At 52.7% G+C, this 23,768-nt stretch overlaps 1 protein-coding gene across 3 annotated transcripts; it reads right to left on the bottom strand.

Moving 5' to 3' along the window:
* ZBTB47 (zinc finger and BTB domain containing 47) lies at positions 1-23,231 on the bottom strand. 3 transcript variants are annotated; one of them, XR_014616011.1, is made up of 7 exons: positions 22,714-23,231; positions 10,546-11,910; positions 7,030-7,177; positions 6,403-6,518; positions 5,927-6,071; positions 3,223-5,060; positions 1-2,259 (listed from the first exon to the last, which is right to left on the bottom strand). XR_014616011.1 is itself a non-coding variant. In XM_084202178.1 (6 exons), the coding sequence occupies exons 1-6, from the start codon at positions 22,714-22,716 to the stop codon at positions 4,693-4,695; spliced, it is 2,145 nt and encodes a 714-aa protein (XP_084058304.1). In that variant the 5' UTR covers positions 22,717-23,231; the 3' UTR covers positions 1-4,692. The 3 variants fall into 3 exon arrangements, 1 of the variants encoding a protein (XP_084058304.1); XR_014616012.1 differs by having other exon boundaries at positions 1-3,409; positions 3,917-5,060; XM_084202178.1 differs by having other exon boundaries at positions 1-5,060.
* Positions 23,232-23,768: the final 537 nt, after the last annotated feature.

Raw genomic sequence — 23,768 nt, 5'->3', positions numbered from 1 at the left:
CTGAAAAGCTCTTTTTTTGTTGGCCCCACAGCAGCCAAGTCGTCTCACACACACACACACCTCCCACCAAACCCAACACAGAGCCTGTACATGTGAAGCAGTGGCAGCAGCCAGCATCCACAGGATTCCTCATCCTCCCCATCTCTGACTGCTCACACAGTTGCCTGGAAAAAACCCTTTTAAAAGAAAAGTAAAAATAAATTAAAAAAAAAAAAGGAGAGGAAGAAAAAGATAAAGCAAAAATTAAGGTAACAAAAGAAAGTGGTGGAGCTTTCGGTTTTCTTTTATAAAAGACAAATCGTTTATTGATTCAGTCCTTCCACTTGCAACCTCTTTGGTAACAGTCATAACACTTCCAGACTGGGAGAACGCAGTGGAAAGGCCCAGTTCTGACCTCTCACCAGTTTCAGAGCTCAGAGAGCCCCAACGTGCCTTGGTGAGAGGCCAAAAGCAGATTTCAAAGCATGGCCAAGGACCTGGCCTCGAGGGACAACCCAAACCAGCCTCCCTACCGTGACTTGTTGCGCTCGTGGGCGGCACAGAGAGCAGCCCCAGCACCCCCAGGCAGAAGATGGCTTGGAATGGGGATGTCTGACTGGGAGTTGTGCCCTGGGAAGTGGCTTTGATGAACCTCTTGGGACCTCCTGGGCATTGGCCGGCGGGACCATCGACGAAGCAAGACTCGCCCGTTCCTGCGGTAGACAATGACTTGCCTCAGTTGGCCCCACGGGGATGGACTAATCCAACCATCTCAGCCTCCCCCTCCTCACACCATCCCAAAGAGAGTAACTGCTGTACTTGGAGTTAAAGATAAACATATATTGATTACACATGGTCATAAAAAAAAAGGTAATAATAATAATAATAATAATAATACATTTCCTAGAACATTACTTAAGACGCTTCTGAAAAGCATCCAAGCTTCCCCTCCCCTCCCCGCCTTCCCTTAATCTATACAGAATAAAGTGCTTCGTTTAGTTTGTTCACACTTGTAGAGCCACCAATACACTCTTAACTTGGCATTTTTGGGCAACTGATACTGAATGCCGTAAAATAATTCAGAGCCAAACACCAGGCATGAGAAACTAGTTTTGAGGCAAGTGCTTGGGGGTTTCATTCATTTCCTTCAAGTTCCATGCTACAGAGGTTGTTCTTATTCCTATTTCTTTTTTCTCTCTCTTTTTTTTTTTTTTTTAATTATTATTTTCTTCCTTGGCAAGTCCAACCCAACTCCTGTCGTGGTTCCGTGTCTCTAGGCAGGGCTGCGTGTGGGGAAGCTCTGGCCGTCCGTGTGAACAAAGGGCGTCTGTCCGTCTGTCCTTCCCTCCTGACTTCGGGCAAACCAAGAGTCACCTCAGAGGAGTTGTCTAGCAGCGGATGCTCGTCTCTATTGCACTGTCACAGCCATTCCCACCCATCTGTCCATCCATCCATCACCTTCCCACCGCGCCAGGGTTATGGCTGTGGTCCGAAGGGCCAGCTGAGCCTCATGGACACGTGAGGCAAACTGGTCTGTGCTACCAGGCTCCTGGGATATATAAACCAAAAGTGACCCTCCCCACGTGATTCCCTCCCTCCCCAAAGTTCAAACGAAGGGTGGAAAATAAAAAATTCCGACCAGGCGGGTCTGGGGTTTGGGTGTGTGGGAAGAGCTGTCAGCTGAACGTTGCGCTACAGCGTATGCAGGAACTGCGTCATGGAAATCGAGCCCCTCTCCACCCTCGCGGTCTGTCAGAGAAGGGATGTGAGAGATTAAGGTGCAAGAGTTAAAAAAAAAGAATTAAAAAAAAAATTAAAGTAAAACATAAAAAGCTTGAAAACAACGGACCCAACTGTCCTGCCTGCTGCCCTGTCTAACCCCAAGGGGTGCAGCAGCGCTGGCCGGGATGGGCGCGGGATGGACGAGGCACTGCGGGAGCGACTCGTCTGAGCTCTTAATACACAAATGAAAACCAGACATGGAGACACACTGGGGCTGAGCCAGGGTATAGACAAAAGGGCTCGGAGGCCTTGTAGGACTCCTGGGAACTACCCAGGCCTTGGAGAGGGGAGGGAGCAGCAGGGATCTGGTTCTCCAAAGTGCTGTGTGCATGGTCACATCTCGACGTCTCCAAGTGGCTCTAGGAGCAGGCTCTCGAAGGGGACTGGACGTGGCTGGGATCAGTCACTGGGCTTTCCGCTGGGCTTCCAGCCTCAAGGAAGGGCTCTCATCTCACAGAGATGTCCAAGGGGGGCAGGTCCTCACTGGGAGAGGATGAACTGGGACAGGAACAGGGAAAGCCACCTCCAGGTGAGTGGAATAAGGGAGCACAATGTTGGCATGGATGTTTACATGGGGGGAAGCCTATCGGTTGATGGGCTCCATCATAGAAGATCATAAAATAAGGTGAGCCCTCCTCAGGGCATGGCGCTCCCATCCTGTCTCAAGGCTGAACATGAGGGGAAAGAAGCACAAGGAAGCCCAAGGGGATGGGATCTGGGAGGCAGCAGAGGAGGAGACAGCATGGACCACTCCAGCACCTCCACGGGTTTCACTGAATGCTTCTCTAAAGCAAACATCTTCCAGTATGGGTCATGGTCCCCTCAGACAGCCAATGGCCCCAAGAGCCCTCACCCCTCACAGGTGTGTTTGAGGCTTTGCACCATCCCAACGAGCCCAAGGGTGATGGAGGGGGGCAGCAGAGAAGCCTTTGGAACCCACCTGAGAAGGTCAATGAGGTGAGGCAGCTCTGCCATAGCAATCTCCTCGTGCTCGGAGCAGATGGAGATGAGGGTGAGCTCACCAGTACTGAGAGCCACGCTGGGGATCCACAGAATCCCAGCCAACACGAAGATTAAAAGGCCTTTGTGGCTCCAAAATGCTAACATCAGTCAGCTTTCCCAAGATGCCGGACACCCTGGGGCACCACTCAGCAGGAGGCGATACCAGACACCTCAAAGAGCATTCAGGACAACAGCAGATGCTCCTGGGTCCTGTCCCCAACAGGCTCCTGCATGTCCCCAGTCAGCAAAGCCCCTGAGCAGGTGTCTGAATCCTCCCCTCTCTGCAGACACAGCCCCAATGCTGCCCAAGTGCTTTGCTGGTTTGGTCCAGGAGACGAAGCACCGAGGCTTTTCACAGAGCCAGATGTGGCTCCCTGTCCCCAGCACTCTGCTGTCACCCAGCAGAAGCTGCATATGAGAAAAGGCTCCTGCAGCCCACCCCGTGACCTCTGTCCTTACCTGCCAACAGTGCTTCCACCACCTCCTCCATGACCTGACCCACACTGGCTTCAGAAGCACAGGATCAGCTGAACACTCCCCACCTCTTGCCAGCCCTTCTCTGCCCATGCTGGGCGCTCTCTGACTCCACAGGGGACACTTCCCCAGGCAAGGACCACACAGCCATGGTCAGGACAATGCATGGCACCTTGGGGCAGAACACAGCAGTGAGAGCCCCTGCTGGGACCCCAGTGCCCAACAAAAAGGTGACAGCAAAGCCTTCCTCTTCTCCTCCTCCTCAGCATGAAGCCAGCCATATTATTATTTGTAAGTGAAACCAAAGACCAGCTCGACTTCAACATCTTCAACAAGCACTAAGCAACACCACAGGGCATCACCAAAACAACCACAACCCTCACTGGTCCCCTCTGGTCCCCCCAAACCAGGACAGGGCAACAGATGCCAGCACCACAAGGAGAAGTGAAGCTTGGGAGAGCAAAGCAGGCAACAAACTGGAGATTGGGACATCATCATCCCCAGGCTGAACGTGGCCCTGCTTTAGCTCTGAACCTCGCAGTGGGACCAGCCTGGAGCTCACCCATCCCTCAGGGGTTTGTTCAGATTGTTAAGGCACTATTCTGGGCCGATTCTGCCGAGAAACAGAAGCGTCCTGCTCCTCTGTCCCAGGCCACCCTCCTGCCGGTCCCAAAGGTACCTGAGCTCTCCCAGGAACAGCTCCCCGGCTCCAGAGCATCCCCAGGAGCCCAGCTCCTGCTGGGATTAGCAGAAAGGGCACACCAGAACCCAGTTCCCTTAGGGCACCCCGAAAAGGAACCGCCAGCGAGCTGCAGATGCCCCGAGATGCAAGGTGGGTGTTTGTGCTTTTGCCTGTGGAGGAGGAAAACCTGCTGTAGGGAAGGAAGACGTGTCGAGGGCTGCTAACGAGGGCATGCTCATGGCTTTCCAATGGGGACACCTGCTTGCTCACCACGGGCCACTGGGGCTGGCAGTGGCGGGCTCCCCTGGGGTGCCCACCTTCCAGCCCCGTGGGTGAAGAGCCTGACTTGAAAGACCAGCTTTACAGTACAGGGATTCAAGCACCACTAACTAGGATTCGGCTTCGAATTATTGATGCACCGGCCAGCAAGCTCAAGCCCGGATATCCTGCTCCTCCCAGCCTCACCAGCATCCCAGCAGGAAGGTGATGCCAGCGTGTGGGAAGATGAAACTGAGAGTGACACCTTTTACCTACACCCTTATGGACGGACGGTTTCCCCCCCAACACCCACGTTCCTGGGGGGAGGCTTCCTCCTGCTCCCCCTCTCTGCGGAGAATGACGGGTGAGGAAAAGGAATAAAAACCCAAAACAACCCCAAAATGAGGAGGAAGGGGGGGTAGAGAGCAAGCAAAGCCTTGGCTCCCCGGGGGAAAGGCATTCCCGAAGGGCAGAGCAGTCCGTGCAGGCGCATGGCCGGGGTGGGGGGAGGGCACCTAATTGTTGTTTGAATTTATCCTCCCTGCGGGAAAGAGGGGAGGGGGTGGTGGTAGGTGAGGAGGAGGAGGGAGGGTCTGTGGGAGAGGATGGAGCAGCGGCAGGGGCAGGGGGGAGACACCGGGGCCGGGGGGCAGCGGAGCCGGGCTGGTGGCGGGTTGGGGGACGGCCGTGTCCGAAGCCAGGGGGTTGGTGACGCGGAAACATTTCTCCTTGTGGGCCTTGAGCATGTTGGAGAAGCGGAAGCGCTGGCCGCAGACGTCGCAGGGGTATGGCTTCTCCCCGGTGTGGGTCCGGCGGTGCCGCTTCATGTTGGGGCGGCTGGTGAAGCTCTTCCCGCAGATCTCACAGATGTAGGGCTTCTCCCCTGAGCGTGGGAGGAGAGGGGGAGAAGCTGCTGGTTAGGTTGGGGGTCAAGAGACTGTGGGGAGGTTTGATGTCTCGAGATATTTTGGGGTGCATGCGTGTGCCTTGCCCTGGCGAGGCAAGGCTGCACATCCCAGCCCTAGAGCCTGTATCCCAGCCCGGCAGTGTCTGTCAATCATGGCACACGGGGAGGAAATGCTCCATTCTCCCCTAATCCACCTCCTGAGGGCCAAATGACCAGAAGTCCCATGTGGGAGAAAGGGGAGGACCAAATACCCCTTGAGGACCAAGGGGTATTTAAAGCCAAACACCAGGCCATCACATTCATCCACACCCTACCTTTTTCTTGGAAGTTCTGTCTGAACCCAGGAGTTGGTACCCTGTGCCACCAACTACCTATATGTGCTTTTCTGTATCTTTTCTGTCTTTCTCTCCTTCTTCTTCTTCTTCTAATTAACTCTCCTTGGAATATTTTGAGTACCTCAACATCGAAGGTGTTTAAAGTTTGCTAAGTTGAACGGGCCAAGTTTAATGCTGTGAGAAGTGTTTTATGTTGGCTGAATGCTGTACTAAACCTTTTGCCAAAGTTCCCTGATTTTTCTCAGGTTTGCCAGCAAACCTTTGAGTTGTTCTGACTTCTTGAGAAGACCTTGTTGGTGTCTCTCCTGTGTGTCCAGCTCATGAACCATTTCATGAACCATTGTAAGCCCTTCCAAAAGTCTCACTGAATAAATTGACTGGGCCCTTATCAGTGCTTCCCAAAACCCCATCCTGCCACCCACCCAAAGATGTTACCCCCATCCCATCACTCCTTCCAGGGAGAGCCTGACTGCAGGGATCTGAGGCTGGGCAAGGGGCGGGTCTCACCCGTGTGCGTCTTCATGTGCTCATCAAAGTACTGCTTCATGTTGAAGTCCTTGCCACACCACTGGCACATGAACTGCTTGTGGCCGATGTGGATGCTCATGTGGGAGCGCAGCTGGTACTTGTACTGGAAGCGCTCGTTGCAGTTCTGCAGGGGCGAGGAGTTGTTGATGAAAATATCCCCACATTCCCCTCAAATCACCAGCAGCAAGGAAATCCCGTTTTTTCCCCCCAGGGAAACCCCCCCAAAACAGGCTTTTTGGGACATACCCAGCCAGGTTAGCAGGCTGGGTGAGTGCAAAGTAATCTGTCAGGACAGATCCTGGCATAGAACAAGTTTCATCATAAAGTTGGTGGGACTCTCAAACCAGGAGGTTATGGAAAAGCATGGGGTCATCCCTACAGCTGCACTGCCACACAGCCCAGTGCAAGCCCCAGGGAGTGGAAGATCTCAGCCCAGATCAGTGTTCCTGCCTCACCTCACATTTGAAAGGCTTTTCCCCGGAGTGCTGGAGCGAGTGGACCTTGAGGGACATGCTGCGCTTGAAGGACTTCCCGCAGGTCTCGCAGGTGAAGGGCATGTCCTTGGTGTGTGCTGGTGGGGACAGGGGCAGGTCAGCAGCCTCCACACACCTCCACCATCCACCTCCCCACACCCCAGCTCTGGCTCCCGGTGCCCAACCCCAGCAAACCCAAAGCACCTCTGGAAGATAAATGGCAGCGACGCTTCAAGCATTTCCCTTCCAAGCCCCATTCTTCTGGATCTCTTTGGTGGCTCCAAGGCCCAGGGACCCAGCCACTGTTGTGACATGGAATTTGCTTTTCAAAGCCCAGCACTGGTCCTTTTACACTGGTTACACTGCAAACCTTCCTCTGATCACTTCTGATCAATAAAATAAATGGGATTCCCCAGCACAACATCCAAACCCAGCACTGAGCAGACATTGGTTCAGCATTGAACATCAGGCCAAATTTCAAGGTGGGATGCGAGAAAGCTCACCCAAGAGTGAGCCAACATGACAGCAACAGAAAGCACCTTTCTTTCATTGCCAAACTGATGGACCAGAACCCCCAGCAAGATCTCCCGGGGTGCCTCCCACACTCACCAACCATGTGTTTGCGCACGTGGGCCATGGTGTAGAACTTCTTCTCGCAGATCTCGCAGGAGAACTTCTTCTCTGCATAGCCATGGACGATCTTGTTGTGCTCGTGGAGAGACCAGAGCTTCTTGAACCCCTTCCCACACGTCACACACTGCAAGGACACAGGAGACAGTCAGGGAAGCAGCTTCATCCATGGAAAGGGAACATCGTGGAGAAAGCTACAGCTGATATCAAAAATCGTAACTACCAGCAAGTCTGACATAGACCTTGTCACTTCAAAACCTCCAAACTTTGTATTTCTATCCATGGGATGAGCAAGGGGCAATGACCTTCCAGGGAAGGATGTGGAATCTTCACCAATGGCTGTATCAGGATTTGGATAAGCAACAGCTCATGCACTATTCCCAGCTGGGAATTTTATTCCTAAATGAAGATCCTATGGAAAATATCCCAACCCTCTGTGCATTGGAAATTTGCAAACAATATGAAAAGAAGGATAATCCCTATCCAGGGCAGTACAACTTCAGTCTTCAGCAGATATAATGGATACTTCACCACTAAATTAATTTTCCAAGCAGGTCTATGATTCCATGATATCCAAAAGGACCAAAATGGACCCAAACCACCAGTCCATCAGCACAAGAAGAACAATGTGACACGCAGTCTTCTTTAAAAAGTTAAGGTAGAGAATCACTTCAGCTCCAACTTGTTAAATGTTCCTCTGGAAGTTCCCAGGAAAAGCTCCAGCTTCTGTGTGAGACCTCTTGGAGGCGTGTGAGACCTTTCAGTGGTCAGGGAAACACAGGAGAGAGAAATCCACCAAGGAAACCATGCCAGGAGCCAAGGGTCAACTCCTTCCCCTTCACCTTTCCATGGCTCACATTCCTCTTGGTCAACAGGGATAAAACCACTCCTCCTCCCTCCTTGCAGATTTGTTGAGAAAATTATTCATGCCTCGAAGGCATCTTGCAACAAGGTGGCTGAATTGTACCAGTGAGCCTGGGCAGGGGATTCCTCCACTTCCCCTCCTTCCCAGAGGAACAGAGGCTCCTTGATGGGCTTCAACCAAATTGTGCTGTGATACCATTGAAAACACATCATCATGCTGTGAAGTTACTGTATTTTTTTATATATATTTATATTTAGGTGCCCCAAAGGGAAAATTATGGTCCCAGAGCCATTCCCAAGCCTCATCATCTTCATCTTGCCATGCTCAAATGTCAACATGAGCAGTCCTCCAAGTCCTACTGTTCCCAAGTATGTATTTCCATGGATCAGAACAGCTTTATCCCTGCCTTAAGGGATATTTCAGGGCAAATTCGGGACTAGAGCCTGATATCAAAGACACATCAATATCCATTTACTCCACTTAAAATGAAAGAGGCAGGGGGAATTCAAAATGAAAGGTAGAGGGAAAGCAGCAGAGGTAGAAAAACCCCCAGGGGTGGTACCAAACACCCTGGAGGATTGAGCTCTGTGTCCTCACTTACTGCTGAAAATCATCGCTCAAAAAATAAGGAAGTAATGTCCAAATGAGGGGGAAAAATGAGGATATAAATTCTTGCAGGTTAAAAGGAAAACCATACTGAAACTGGCAATAAAAAGAGTTTGAGGGACAGCTCAATCAAGCAAAGGTTGAATCGCTTTTCAGGTGGTAGAGGTAGGATGCACATTATGGAGATGGGGAATGAACACAGGGAGCAGGATGGTTCTTAAATCCTAAAGCTTTATGGATGAAATTTGGGGACAAAATAGGGAAAGAAAGCAGCAGACCAAACTGAGAAAAGGTGGACAGTCCCTCCATGGATCTGATTAAAACAAGAAATAAAAACTGTTATAGGCAGAGTGCTGAAAAAAATTCCTTTTCCACCCACACATAATTCCATGAGATGTTGATAAAGTTATTAAATACTATAAGAGCAAATGGAATGGATTTGGCTATTTGAAAAATTAAAAATGCTTAATTAAGTGGGAGACAATGATCCCTTTTTCTGCAGAAGGAGGTCACTATACAGGCAGTTCTGGTTCATCCTATTCCAAAATGATTTGGAAAAGGGATAAAAAGGAGAGGGCAAAACAAAAAACAAGCAATGAGGTGACAGCCCCATGTTATCCACCTGGAAAGCAGCTGAAGCTGAATAAACATTCTGGGAAAACTCCTTTTTAACTGCCCAGGTTTTATGTTAGGCCCTGAAATAGCCACCACCACAAAGGTATTGGAGCCACACTCATCCATTGTGGGAAAAAGCATCCAAAAAAAGCAACTTCAGAGCTGTGAATTTGTCAGGAAGATGCACCAAAGGGTCTGTGACTGCTTCACCTCTGAGCCAAGACTGTTCCTGCTTCCGTGTTCCCTGCCTGCCAAGATCTGCCTCATTCCCAGTTTCATTTGGGATGCCATCAGTGAAGGGCTCCAGTAGCACTGGGGTTGTGTTACCTCCATCAAAGAGAGATGTGAGATCATTCAACATCTGGTCACTGGTGGGAAAGGTGATGGAAAAGCTCTCCATAATTTGTCATATATAATATTTGTATATTAATATAATATTTATATATTATATAATATTTGCAATTATTAGCAGCAGCATCCTGTAAAACAGCTCATCAGGAATTAGGAGACGGGAATTTGGAGGGATCTTCAGGAACACACATCTTTGCTGCTCTGATTGGGTGCCTCCCTATCCCCCCAAAACTGCACTGATTTAACAAAGTCAGTTTGCCAACCCAGGATCTCATTAGCACAGGGGAAGGCCACACCAAGCCCGGGCCATGCGTGGATGTCAAACGCACTCAGAAATTTGCTAATGCACACAAAAAAAGCACAAAAGGCAGATTAAAACCATTTTAACTCCTGTCAGCAAATCTTCAAATTAAGCTAAAATGGGTTCAGCCTGGGTGGGAATGCTGGAGTGTGTCTCCATCAAGGGCTCGCAGTGTTTTATCCAGATTAACTGAATAAACTCAAAAGAAAAATTACTCCTCAAAAATTAAGTCTGTGTTTCCACCCAGGCAGTCAAGGGGAAGCCACAGCCCCCCTGGCACAAATCCTCTAATTCCAGGCCACTGTGGGACCCTCCTGATTCTGAATTCATGTCATGGGTGAAGGAAGGTTCTCTCCCAGCTGCCGTGCGGTGCTGGTTTTGCACATAGAAGAAAAATCTGAAATATCAAATTCTCAAAATCTCAAACTCTCAAAATCTCAAATTCACAACCAAAACCACTACACATGTGCTAACTGCAACATCAATATTATCTGAGCATGAGCCCATCCCATGGTGTAGCTGGATGGGATGACCTCCGTGGTGCTTGGGATGCCCTTCCTTCACTGGGATGTCCCACAGACGTGGGATGTTCCTCCTTTGGTGGGACATCCCCACCTTGATGGCACATCATCCACTTTGGTGGGGTATTCCCCCCTTGCTGGGACACCCCAGGATGCTCCACCTTGGGGTAAGGCACTTCCCCCTGGGTGGGACGTTCACCCCATGAGATCCATGCCCTGGACGGACCCGTGCTCACCTGGATGTTCTTCTCACAGTCGGTCTGGTGGTGCAGCAGGAGCTCGCTCTCCAGCAGGAAGCGCTTCCCGCACTTGTCGCAGATCTGCATCCGGCTGTGCGTGACGTTCATGTGCTTCTCCAGGTACCAGCGGTTGTTGAAGATCCGGGGACACTTCTTGCACGGATAATGCTGCTTCTCCTCCAGCTTCACCTTCTGGCCCAAGCCGTCTTGTTCTTTCTTTCTCTTCCTTCCCCTCTGGCCTTCTTCTTCCTCCTCCTCCTCCTCTTCCACCTTGGCCATCTCCTGGGACCTCGTTGCCATGACGGGTTTAGTGGCTTTGGATGCTCGGCTGCCCCTGCGGGGCTGCCCGCTCTTTTCCCTCTTCATCTCTGAGGCATCTTCATCGTCATCGTCCTCTTCTTCCGTCGTCTCCTCCAGATCTTCCTCCTCGCTGCGCTCCTCCTCCTCCTCCTCCCCCACCTCCGCATCCTCCTCCTCTTCCTCCTCCTCCTCCCCTTCCTCATTCTCCTCCTCCCCGTCCTCCTCCGTGTCGCGCCCGTCCCCGTCCGGCCGCCCCATCACGGCCGCCTCGCTGGCGGCCGCCTTCCCCTCCGTGCCCTTGGAGACGTTGAGGGTCTGGTTGTTGAGGTTCACCTCCACGATGATCTGCTCCCGGTTGTAGGAGCCCTGGCTGTCCAGGTCCTCCTCGGACTCCTCACCCTCCATCTTACAGACGGCACCAGGACCTCCATCCTTCTCCTCCTTGTAGTACTGCTTGGCCGGGCCGGGGGGGAGCGTCCCGCTGCCCGTCCCATCCTCCACCCGCACCGAGAAGGGGTCGTTGCCCTCCCGGGCGTAGATTTTGGGGTGGGGGGCGTCCACCTCCTGCTTGATCTCGCAGTAGTAGGGCGGGGGTCCGGCGCAGCCCTCGGCGGGCAGGGCCATGTCGGTGGCCAGGCTGAGCGAGCGCGTGTCCAGCAGGTCCTGGCAGGAGGACGCGATGTTGTTCATCTGCAGCACGGCGGCCGCGTTCAGCACGTCCTGCACATTGCAGGAGTTGACGAGCAGCTTGGAGGTGTAGATGAAGTTGAGGATCTGCTGGAGGCCCTGCGAGGTGAGGGCCTCCAGAGAGAGCTCCACGCGCTGCAGCTGCTTGTTCTGGGTGAAGAGGGAGTGGAAGAACTGGCTGTAGGCTGCCAGGACCCCCTTGTGCGCCGGGAAGATGCTCTTGTGCTGCACCAGCACGATGTCCACGTCGCACAGGTCCGGCTGAAAGAGGCGCTGCTCGTTCAGTCTGTCCATCAAACACGTGAAGTGGAGGGCTACATCCTCCACCAGGGAGTACTCAGCCGAAGGGTAGTCAGTCGTTTTTTCGACTATCAGCTGTGGGGAGGAAAGAAATAAAATCATTCAGGGCTCTTTTTCCCCCCAAAAAACACCCTTCTGGCCATGCCATCCATCCCTCTCCATGCGTCCCCCAAGTCAGAGATGTCACCTGAGAAGTTCTACTGCCAGCTTGGAGGTGCCAATCAAAACGTTCTGTCACTAACCCCATCTTGGAGATCCTAACCATGAAGTTCTATCACCAGCCCCAGCTTGCAGGTACCAACCAAAACATTCCATCACTAACCTCACTTTGGAGATACCAGCCAAGAAACTCCATCACCAACCCCAGTTTTGGAGATACCAACCAAAACATTCCATCACTAACCTCACTTTGGAGATACCAGCCAAGAAATTCCATCACCAACCCTAATTTGGAGATACCAGCCAAAACATTCCATCACCAAACCCCAGCTTGGAGATACCAACCAAAACATTCCATCACTAACCTAACTTTGGAGATACCAGCCAAGAAATGCCATCCCCAACCCCAGTTTGGAGATACCAGCCAAGAAACTCCATCACCAACCCTAATTTGGAGATACCAGCCAAAATACTCCATCACCAACCCCAGTTTTGGAGATACCAACCAAAACATTCCATCACTAACCCCAGTTTGGAGATACCAGCCAAGAAACTCCATCACCAACCCTAATTTGGAGATACCAGCCAAAACATTCCATCACCAAACCCCAGTTTTGGAGATACCAACCAAAACATTCCATCACTAATCGCACTTTGGATATACCAGCCAAGAAACTCCACACCAGCCCCATCTTGGACATGTCAACTAAAGTGCTCCACTACCAGCCCCATCTTTGGAACATCAAGAAGCTCCACCACCAGGCCCAGCTTGAAGACACCAACCAAGAACCTCCATCACCTGCCTCAGTCCAGGAGACTCAACCAAGGAGGAGAAGCCCCAGTGAAAGGGCAGGTCAGGGCCACAGCAGCACCCACTGATATCCCTTCAAGGTGGGTAGGAGGCACCATGGCCACCAAGGAGGCCCAAAGGCAAGCTCAGGTGTCCACACTCACTCAGAGATGTCACACGGGAGAGGGGATGCCTTGACATCTTGAACCAGATGGAGATCCAGGTGGGTATTTGCCCCAAGCAGGAAGCCAATTTTAGGCACCTGCTGAGATGGAACCCCCTAAATAAAAGGAAATTAGGATTTTATAGCTCCCTGCTTCTGCAGATAACAGCACAAAGCCCAACATCCTCTGATATTTCTGAATTACGCTGCGTGCTCTCGCTCACGACAGCAGCTCACTCACAGCTGGATTCATTGGCATGATTTATGCACTTTTTAATGCTCATTTTCCATGGCCTGGAGAAAGGAACTACCTGGAAAAATTCAAATCAGGGAGCAGCACCCCCAGGCTGGGGAATGCTGTGCTGCCAACCCTCCCCAGGCTAAGTTCTCTGGGTATTTAATCCAACTCCAGGTATTTCACATGGTCCAGACCATCCCTGGTGTTCACCCCCTCTCCTGGCCATACCTGAGCCCCAGGATGAGACTGCCTGCTCCATCCCAAATCCAAGGAATGTCTCACACCCTAAATCCTGTGCCCTGCATGAAAAGAAGGTGGGACACACCCAGACCCCATAACAGCCTCTTTCCTGACCAAGGACATGGTGCAGAACAGCGGCAGAGAGGGAGGGTTCAACCTGCCAGGTTTATCCTGCACCTCCTGCTCCAAAAAGAGATTTTCAACTCCCATTTTTTCTGGAACAAATGGCAGCTCTTGATCAACACACAAATTCCAGCAAGACATGTTCTGTTTGTCTTTTTTTTTTTTTTCCTGGTGAGCCAAAGGCAAAAGGACACACAGACAAAAATGTTTAAAAAATACAAAAGGGTGTTTTCTTCTCTGTTTTCCCAACAAGCAAAAAAACTCTTCCCCCTCCCTGCCAAATTTTTTCATTTTCATTGGATTTCTGCTCCACAACCAACCCGTCCAACCAACAGGGATCTCAGTTTTGCATGGTCCTGACAGCCCTGGAGAATCCCAGCAAGTGCTGGCACTCAGGGAAAACATGGAAAAACCAGTTCTGCTCCAAATTCTTGGCTCTGAAGCTTGGAGCAGGGCAAAGAGGCAGGAAAACGGCTGGGTGCATATATATATATTGATATACTTTTTATATACTATTTATATATTTTTAATATTTTCAATATTTTATGCATTCATGCTTATATATAGTTAAACTACTTACAAATAAAGATAAATAAATAAATACATGAACATTCTTTACATATGTACTTGTTACAAAATGCTGCATCCCAGCTGGAACATCCATCCACCTCACCATTTCCCGAGCCTCTCACGACTGCCAAGAACATTTTGATGAGATCTTGGATGGTTCAGACCCCCATCCTCCAAGATACATAGAAAATAATTAAAGATATAATAAATATCAAAAAACTGAAGAGACAGCAGGAATTCAGCAGAGCAGCTTGCCGTTTGCCAGGTCCTCTCTTGAAAAAAATCCAAAAAACCTAAATTCAGATTTTCCTCCGGGGATCCATCTCATTTAGGACAACCCAAGCTCGGCACAGGCACAGCCGTGAAGGAATAGGTGCAAAACAGGGGAAAACGGGTCTGCGGGGCGGCATCGCCCAGCCTGGAAAACAAAAGGCGGCTTTTTCTGCCCTCGGGATGGAGGATTTTTGGCAGAGGGGGCTGATCCCTCACCCAGCGGCGCTCCTTGCCAGGCGGCTCTAATCAGTCCCAGCAGCGGCGAGGACAATGCGTGTCTTGGCCGCGTCCCGCCGGTGACTTCAGCCCGGGCTTGTCAGCGGGAGCCTTTTGCTCTTTATTGCTCTCAGATGCTTTTCGTGAGCTCGCCCCGAGCCAGAGCCCCGGCCGAGACGAGAGGCGCCTGCCGGGGTGAGATCCCCAAAAAGACACCAACTTGCCCCAAAATGCCCCTCCGGCAGCTGCCGTCCCCGCGGCTCCAGCGGAGCGGAGCAGCCTGACTAATGGGGATTAATGGCAGGGTTAAATCCGGGGCCCTTCCTCTGGGAAAACGCAAATATTTGAAGTATAGATCCCTTTTAATATTTCCTATATTAAAAATACATATTCAAAAAAAAAAAAAAAAGAGAGAGGAAGAATCACGAGTTTTGCTCTTTTCCAGCACCACCACCACCCTGGGATGTGGCTCATCCCCATCCCATCTCCATCCCCTGCCGCACACCTGGGCAACTCACTGGATGCACTAAACCAGGGTGAACCCTAAAACTGCGGGGGCCCCCCGACACTGCCAACCTCGAAGCAAGGTTCTGGCATCACCAGTGCAGAAAAACACCCCTAAAAATTATTCGAAAGCAGCGTGGCCGTGAGTCTGCGCCCCGAGGGGCCAGCGGCGCCTCCAGCCAGCCCTCCCCGCCCTGACGCTGCCCTCCAGCTCTATTTTAGGAGTTTTCACGTGGTGCTGCCAAAGCCCCATCCCAAAACAGCCTGTGGGGCAAGAGGACGGCCGGAGGATGGGGAGGATGCTCGGGGAGAGGGATGGGGGTTGGATGAGCCCCGAAGGCAGGGGATGGAAGGATAGAATGAGGAAGGAATGGTGGTGGAGGGAGATGCTGGTGTTCACTGGGACAGGGCAGCCTCTCTCCAGCCAAACCACCAAAAATATCCCGCCACAGGAGGGGGAGCCCAAGCTCCATTTCCACCTGCACCCCGCCACGTGCCTCAGTTTCCCTAAACAGCCCCACCAACACCTGCCCTGAAAGGGATTTGCTGCTGGGTTTAAATCGATGTACTATGACAAAAAGCACTTTCTCTAAGCAGCTATTGAGAAAGAGAACCCTAAACGTTCCTACAGCTCTAAAGCTCCCCAAAGGACCAGAAGGTTGGGCCACTCTGGATATATTTAAATACTCAAATCCTCAGTCCCCCAGAAGATCATCTGTGACCTTCACCAGCCTCTTCTTTATTTATTTAATTATTTGTTCATTTCTAGCGCCCTCATCACCACAGCATCGACGACCGTGAGTAATTCTTTCCCACATAAGCACAAGGACAGGGGGTTTTAGGGCATAAAATTCACATTTAAGTGGTGACAAGACCAGCTGCCTGTGGACCACTTTCCATTCAGCACAGAATTTGGGGTTTTCTTTAAATTTTTCACCCTCAAGATGTACCCAAAAAAAAAAAAAAAAGGCAATCTGCTTTTCTGTATCATTTCCAACCACCAAAGCATTCATAGTTGACCTTCAGTATTAAATTGCATTAAAGAAAAGTGCTTTAATAAGGAGCTAAATACAATGTCAGCACTTGCTCCTCAAAAAAAAAAAAGTCCCCCATGCCCTCTTCTCAATTTGGACATTGCTGCACTTCAGGACAAAAGAGCTGGGCTGGAACTATTTAATGTTAAAACTTGACTTTTGCTGAAGAAAGAAACAACATTAAACCCCCATTTTTACAGATTAAAAATCTGTACAAGTTTCGGACGATGCAAAGGGGCATCGTTACAAACCCCAAACACTCGCGCTTGCGGTTTTAATCCCCACCCTCCTACAACCTGCCCTCTGCCTTCCAGACCCTTGCATGAAACATTCAGCCTTTTCTCCCTAGTTTTGAGGCCATTAGAAGATTTTTTTTTTCAAAATCATGTGCTTTCCCACAGCTCCCCCAATTAAGATACACTGGCCCAGAACGAGCAGCACTGCCTGGACCGTGCACTTCCCATTGCCCAACCACCCATTCCTGGGGCACAGTGGCAGAGGGATAAACCACATCCCAAACCTCCTGTCCCTCTCCTGTCACCAGACCCTTGCATGAAACCTTCAGCCTTTTCTCCCTAGTTTTGAGGCCGTTAGAAGATTTTTTTTCGAAATTATGTATTTTTCCACAGCTCCCCAAATTAAGATACACCAGCCCAGAACGAGCAGCGCCGCCTGGACCGTGCACATCCCACTGCCCAGCCACCCATTCCTGGAGCAGAGCCGTGCCTGGGGAGCTGGCAGAGGGATCAACCACATCCCAAAGCTCCTGTCCCTGTCCTGTCGCCTACCTTCACCGCTCTGCCGTCCCCTCCCTCCCCGGGGAGCTCTCCGTGGGTGCTCTCGGCACGGGACCGCGCTGGGGGTGGGGTCCGCTCGCTCCTCCGACGGGTGTTTTTATTTAATGACGAGAGGGTTGTCCGGAAAAACAAGCAGGAAGGGAAAACAATAGCCCGGCCACAGCCCCGCCTGGCGAGGCGCCGGCCGGCACGGCCCCGAGCGCCCACCGCCGGCATCCTGCCCGGCCCGCCGGGATGTGCCCGTCCCGCTCCGGGGCCCGAGGGATGCTGCTGACACCATCCCAAACGGGGATTTTCATCTCTGTGCTGCCTAAAAGGCTTAAGGGTGCCCAAAGCAGAGCCAAGATGAGTAGGTGAGGGGAAGGGGCTCAGCGATGCTCTCTGAGCCTGGTTCATCCCAGGGTGCTGGGCACCCCAAAAAGCATCTCCCAGCCTCTGCTGGATGAAGAACAGCATCAATCCTGCTGTGGGACAGTCAGATGCGCCAAAGGCTTTTTTTTTCCCCCACCTCCCTTTTGGTTGTTCCTTATTTTTAATTAATGGTATCCAGCATTTACAGGCTCTGGCTCAAGGATGCTTTTCCCAGGGAGTTGGTAGGAGCACCAGGCCCATCAGTTCTAGTGGAACAGAACGGGGACAGCTCCTTCCCCCAGCCCTGTCTCCCTGCAACCAAGGGACGCCTTTGCAAAGGAGAAAAGGTTCATCTGGGGTTTTTTTGGAAGCATCAGCGGCATGGGGAGAGGAGCAGGATGAGCTGGGATGAGCAACACAAAGCTTCATCCACTGTGAGCAGGCACTGCCTTCCCAACAGCACAGCCCACAGAGGGTTAATGGCTTTATGCTTTTTTTAAAAATCTCATTATTTTAAAAAATTTTTAAACTCAATCAGCTGTTCTGGGTGCTTCTCTCCTTTCCTTTTGCACACAGAGCCGCAAAGCCACTGTGACATTTCCAAGGATGGATGGATCAATCCCACTGTCACACCCCATCCCCAAATCATCCCAGCGAGGTGATGCTGCTCCTGGGGGATGCCACCACCGTGATGGCATGGAGGACACTGTCCCTCTGTTCCACCAGGGTGACACTGAGGGCAGTGCCAAGCCCTGGGAGCCCATCCCACACGTGGGAAGTCGAGCGCTGTGCCCTGCTCACACACAGCCTCTGCCACAAAAATACAGAGGGCTTCAGCAATGCTGCATTATTTTCATCCCAGGAAAAATCCCAATCCCTTCAGGAAAGCAGAGGCACCAAAACCTGGATGGAAGCACCCTTGTGAGTGTCCCTGTCCCCTCGGTCAGGGCTGAAGGAGGTGTGGCTCAGTCAGACCCAGCAAAAGCTCTGCAGGTGATTCCAGAGCCGGGCAAAGCCAGGTCTGGAGCTAAATCCTGAAGGGATGCTGGTGGATTCCAGCAGAGCTGGCATGGCCCTGGCAAACTCTGAGGGCAGACAGGACAGCCAGGCCATGGGGCACCACCAGTGCCTGGCACAGCCAGGCTGATGGAAATGTCCCCGAGCCACTGGGCTGGCACTGGGATAGGATGGGATTGATGGGATGGGATGGGATGGGATGGGATGGGATGGGATGGGATGGGATGGGATGGGATGGGATGGGATGGGATGGGATGGGATGGGATGGGATGGGATGGGATGGGATGGGATGGGATGGGATGGGATGGGATGGGAGGGGATGGGAGGGGATGGGAGGGGATGGGAGGGGATGGGATGCAGTGGGATGGGATGGGATGGGATGGGATGCTGCCCTCCATCTGTGGGATACAGGAGCACCCACAGAGTCCCTGCTGGGGTGGAAGAGCCTGGGGACAGGCACACACACACATGCAAAGCCACTGTCCCCCTCCCTCTCCTGCCTGAGAAAAACAAGCAGAGGGGAGGCTGAGGGAGGAAACGAGGACAAGACCCAAGGCTGACCTCCACAGCTGGGTTGTCAGCCAAGAGGCTGTGCCAGGGGCCAGCCTAGCCCGGGGGGACATCATCCCAGAGAGCCCAGGGATGTCCCCACTGCCACTGAGGGAGGGCGCGGGTGCAACAGGACAGGCAGTGCTCAGAGCCCCCCATGGCTGACAGGATCCCCCCCAGGAACCCCAAATTCAGAGCTGGGAGCAGGGATGGATGGTGCAGGAACAGGGACAAGGATGGATGGGTGCAGGAGCCAGGAGGGATGGGTGCAGCAGGGCAGCCAGCATGTCACTTGTGCAGAGCCCAAAGGCATGGTAACCCCAAGGCACCCCACTGCCATGGGCAGCCAGGGATGCAGGGAGGGGCCAGGATCCCCAGAAGGATGGAGGGAGGGAGGAATGATGGATGGAAAGGAAGGAAGGAAGGCAAGGAAGGCAGGAAGGAAGGCAGGAAGGAAAGGAAGGAAGGAAAGGAAGGAAAGGAAGGAAAGGAAGGAAAGGAAGGAAAGGAAGGAAAGGAAGGAAAGGAAGGAAAGGAAGGAAAGGAAGGAAAGGAAAGGAAGGAAAGGAAAGGAAAGGAAGGAAAGGAAAGGAAGGAAAGGAAAGGAAGGAAAGGAAAGGAAGGAAAGGAAAGGAAGGAAAGGAAAGGAAGGAAGGAAAGGAAAGGAAGGAAAGGAAAGGAAGGAAAGGAAGGAGCCTCCTCCCAAGCACTGTGACAGAGGTTTCCAGCATCCCCTGCCTGGCACCACAGTGCCCATCCCTTGGGCAGCTACCACGACCTTTCAGGTGGATCAGCAGCAAGGTGGGCTGTGACACCTGCAGGGTTTGTCCCACACTCAGCCCTGAGTAAAGCCTAAAACCACAGCATTTCCTGACCCAGCCACAAACTGGCCAGAGAGATCCAAGATTCCACCTGTCCCAGCATGCTGGGCAGCACTTTCCATCCCAGAGCCTTTCTCCAAAGCCTGGCTCTGACCCCAGGGATGGTCCCCACCTCCAGATCCATCCCAACCCAGCCCTGACCAGGGCTCTTTGGGAAGCACCAGCCAAGCTCCTCTAATCCAGCCATGGAATGGTTTGAGCTGGATGAAACCCTAAAGATTATCTTCTTCCAACTTCCCTGCCATGGGCCATCTTCCTTCAGATCCAGATGCACCAGATCCTTCCTGCCCAACACTTCTAACATTTTTATGAACATTTATTTTCATCCTTATTTTTATCACCCTTTCTCCTGTAGCTCGGGGAGCAGAGCTTTCACTCAGACAGGGTGTCAGCAGCCCTGGCTCCAGGCAAAAGATGTAATCATAAAAATAATAATAAAAAAAGACAGTTTGTTGTAATTAAGCTTTCTACCCATCACATCTGCGCCACCATGGCCAGTCTTTCCCCATACCCAAAGGCATCCCAGTTTTCACCATCAGGAGAGGTGGATGAACACTGAGTTGGCTGCAGAGGGGACAGCAGCCCCAGAGGACACGGGGACAAGTCCTCAGCTGTGTCCCCATGCAGGAAACCCAATGGGGCCACCCCTGCCCTGCACAAACCCCCCCAACAACACAACCCATCTCCCTTAGAAAGGAGGGAAAATGAGGGGCAGGAGGCACAGAGCTGATCCTGCCCACCAACACCCACTCCTCCAGTTCTACAGGGGACATCCAGGATGCAAACCACACAGAGGACCTAGACATCCAGGTTTTTGGGGCCAGGCAAATGTGGCAGCAAATTAAAAACTTCATCCCTTGCTTTTCTTGGAGGGTCACTTTGTCAGGGCCATCCCCAGGCCCCCTCTATAAAGGCTTAAATGCAGCAGCGTGGGAGAGCCCTCAGTTTTCTCCTTCAAGAGGGAGAACAGGAACATCAGCAATTCCCCCAAAACCTTCAAAAAGACCCTCTGATGTTTTGACACATTCAGTTCATCCGCAAAAGCTTTGGGCTGATTTTGTTTTTGGGTGGTTTTTTTTCCCCTTATTTTCCCACGAGCAGAAAATCCTGCATCTCAAAAGCAACCACTATTTCATCAACTCTCGGGCAAGCAACCTCCCGTTCCTCCCCGTCTTTTCCAAAGGATCCATCTGCAAAGGCGGCAGCGGGTTATTTTTGTGGAGGGGGTGCCGATGTCCCCGCTCCAGACGCCACCGACACGAGCACGGGGCCGTTTATCTCGCCCGCTGATAAGCGAACGCTGCGTGAATTCCTCCCGGGGAGAACAAAGCTCCGCCGTCATCCCCAGCCCAGGTGGCAAAGGGGACCCTGCGGCCACCCCGGGAAAAGCCCCCGGAGCGGCGCTGAGCATCCTCAGGGAAACTCTGCAGAATGTTTGCACCCAGCGAGATTTCACCGCAGATCCAGGGGGAAAAAATATTGAAAAAAAATAATTAAAAAATAATAAATCCCTTCGTGTCTTTCCAAGGAGGAATTTTGCTTTGTAAAGCAAATCTTCCTCTGGTTCTTGCCGAGGCAGGGTGTGGAAGGAAGGTTGAATTCCCAACTTTTTCCTGGCTGGGGTGGGCTCTGGGTGTCTCAGGGCACGAAAGGCTCCCCAAAACACCCCGGGGTGTCCCCCGGTCCCTCAGCATCTCCTCTGGCAAGGGATGCAGGCGCAGGATTCAGCCGGGACTTCACAGGCCGGGTGTGACTGCCCAGCGCGAACCCGAACCCAATCCCGACCACTTCAACCCCAGGATTAATTAACCCCCGCGGCCGAGCCCCGTCCCACCATCCCATCCCATCCAGCATCGTTTCCTTATTTTTCCAAGCTTGCACTTTCTTGCCCTTTCCAAAATTCCACTCGGACGCTCCCCGGGGCGTCAGGACGGGCACGGAGCCAGCGCTGGGGCAGCCTCAACCCCGCACTTTTTGGGATGGGGGAGGCTCCGGGGCACCGGGAGCACATCCCAGGGGGATTTCCCGGGGATCTTCCCAGCTCAGGCCTGCCCTCCGCAACTCCAACTAAACCCCCCCACAAAAAAACTCCACCGGCCGATAAAATAGGTCACTGCTGCAGGCGAGCGCCCCAGCTCTGGTGTTGTTATTATTAATATTATTATCATTATTTTTTAAGAGCAGCGCTGGAAAATCCCCTTTTCAGAGGTGGTGGGGGGGATGCTGCGCCCTCCCTGCAGCCTCGCTCCTCCGGGATGTTGGGGAGCGCCCGAGACCCCCCGGGAAAAGGGGGCCCACGACGGGAGGCAGCCGCGGAGAGGGGGGGAAGGCGGGCAGGAATTGGCAGAAGGATGGAGTCATCCGGGGAATGGGAATGGCCGAGGAAGCGGCAGCTCGTGCGCCCCCCCTCCAGCGGATCCTCCGGCCTGGGGAGCTCCAAAAGTGTGTGCGTCCCCCCAAATCCTGCCGGGGACCCCCGAGCCGGGCCGGGCTCCTCCCAAGGGAGGGCTCAGACCCCTCCTCACGGCCCTTCCGCACCCCCATCCCCCTCTAAAGCACCCCAAAGGGGGTGGTGGGGGGTGGGGGGCGCGTTTTTAATGCCATTCCCCCCAAACCCAGCCCGTTCTCGCCTCGCGGGAGGGGGGACCCCCATGCACCGGCCCCAAACCCGGCCGGGCTGTGCTTTTTGTACCCCCCACTGCCCCCCCAAAAATATAAAAAAATAACGCAGGGCCCCCTCCCCTCTCCCCCAGGCGTGGATGCAGCATCGCCCATGCAGCCTCCCCCCCGCCCGCATCCACCTCCGCCGCCCTGGCCGGGATTCGGGCAAGTTTCGAGGCCTTTGGGAAGTCGGCAAAGCCCCGGGAGAGCGAGGAAGCGACGGAGGAAGGAAGGGGAAGGGAGAGGGGGAAATAAAAGCGAGGAGAAAAGGGAGAAAGGGGGGGCGGGTGGAGGGGGGGGTTCAGGCTCTACCATTTTGATGCAAAGGTCTCCGCGCTGAGGAGTCCCGGTCCTCCTCCGCTGGCCTGGGGTTTGTGCTCTCCATGAAAAAAACAAGGAATTGGTGGGTTGGGTGGGTTGCTGGTTTGGTGGCTTTTTTTTTCCTCTTTTTTTTTTTCTTTTGGCCGCCTTATTTCTGCTTTCTTTTCCTTTTTTTTTCGCCTTTCGGAGGAGGAGGAGGGGGGGGGAAGGAAATCACCGCGCCAGCGCTGCTTGCATCCCCGTCCCTCTTTTCCTTTTTCCTCCTATATTTCCCTTTTCATCATTTTCCTCTCCCCCTGCTTTATCTATTTTTTGTTCCTCTTTTCCTTTCTTCTTTTTTTTAAATTTTTTTCTTTTTTAATTTAATGTTTTCCTCCTCCTCCTCCTCTTCACCTCATCCTGCCCATCGCCATGTTCGCCCCTTTTGGGAAGCCGGAGGAATGCGGAGCGGCGGCGGCTCCGGCTGCCAAGAGCCCCGGGGCCGCTGATTGGAGCCGCCGCATCAGCTGGGGCCGCGGCTGCCCCTTTAAAGCGACAGCAGCCACCGCCACCCCCACGGGGACACCCCCTGTCCCCCCCTGTCCCCGCACCCCGAGCCCTCCGCCACGGCCGCCCCTGCAGCGCAGCATCCCCCCGGAGCATCCCCCGGACCCCGCTGGGCAGGGGAAACTGAGGCACGCACCGCACCGAAACTGCCCCTGTTGGTTGGGGGGTTGTAAAAGCTCGATTTGGGGTGTGGTGGAGCTCATTTGGTTGAAATGGGATTTTTGGGGTGTTCTCCCGCTGTTTGCAGGAAATGGGGGTGCCCCCAGCTGGGTGTGTTTAAAGCACGTTTGATTCTTGGGAGCATCCTCTGGATCCTGCTACGGCAGGGGAAACTGAGGCACACAGCTCCTTACCCCTCCCCAAACCCAATAAAAAGACACCAAGATTTTTGGGCACATAAAACCTCTGCTTGGGGTCTCGTGGACTAACGTCCATTTAATTAAAATGGGATTTTTGGGGTATTTTCCTGCTGTGTGGAGGAAATGGGGATCCCCTACCTG

This window comes from Fringilla coelebs (assembly GCF_963513975.1).
Source record: "Fringilla coelebs genome assembly, chromosome: 1".
Taxonomy (NCBI): Eukaryota; Metazoa; Chordata; class Aves; order Passeriformes; family Fringillidae; genus Fringilla; species Fringilla coelebs.
This window is presented reverse-complemented; position numbering and strand designations above follow the sequence as displayed.

Excerpts from the sequence above, each read along its gene's own strand:
- ZBTB47 (XM_084202178.1), bottom strand. Across the intron at positions 6,519-7,029 it reads CGTGCGCAAACACATGGTTG|CACACACCAAGGACATGCCC; the intron begins GTGAGTGTGGGA and ends TGTCCCCACCAG. Across the intron at positions 6,072-6,402 it reads AAAAGCCTTTCAAATGTGAG|AACTGCAACGAGCGCTTCCA; the intron begins GTGAGGCAGGAA and ends TCGCCCCTGCAG.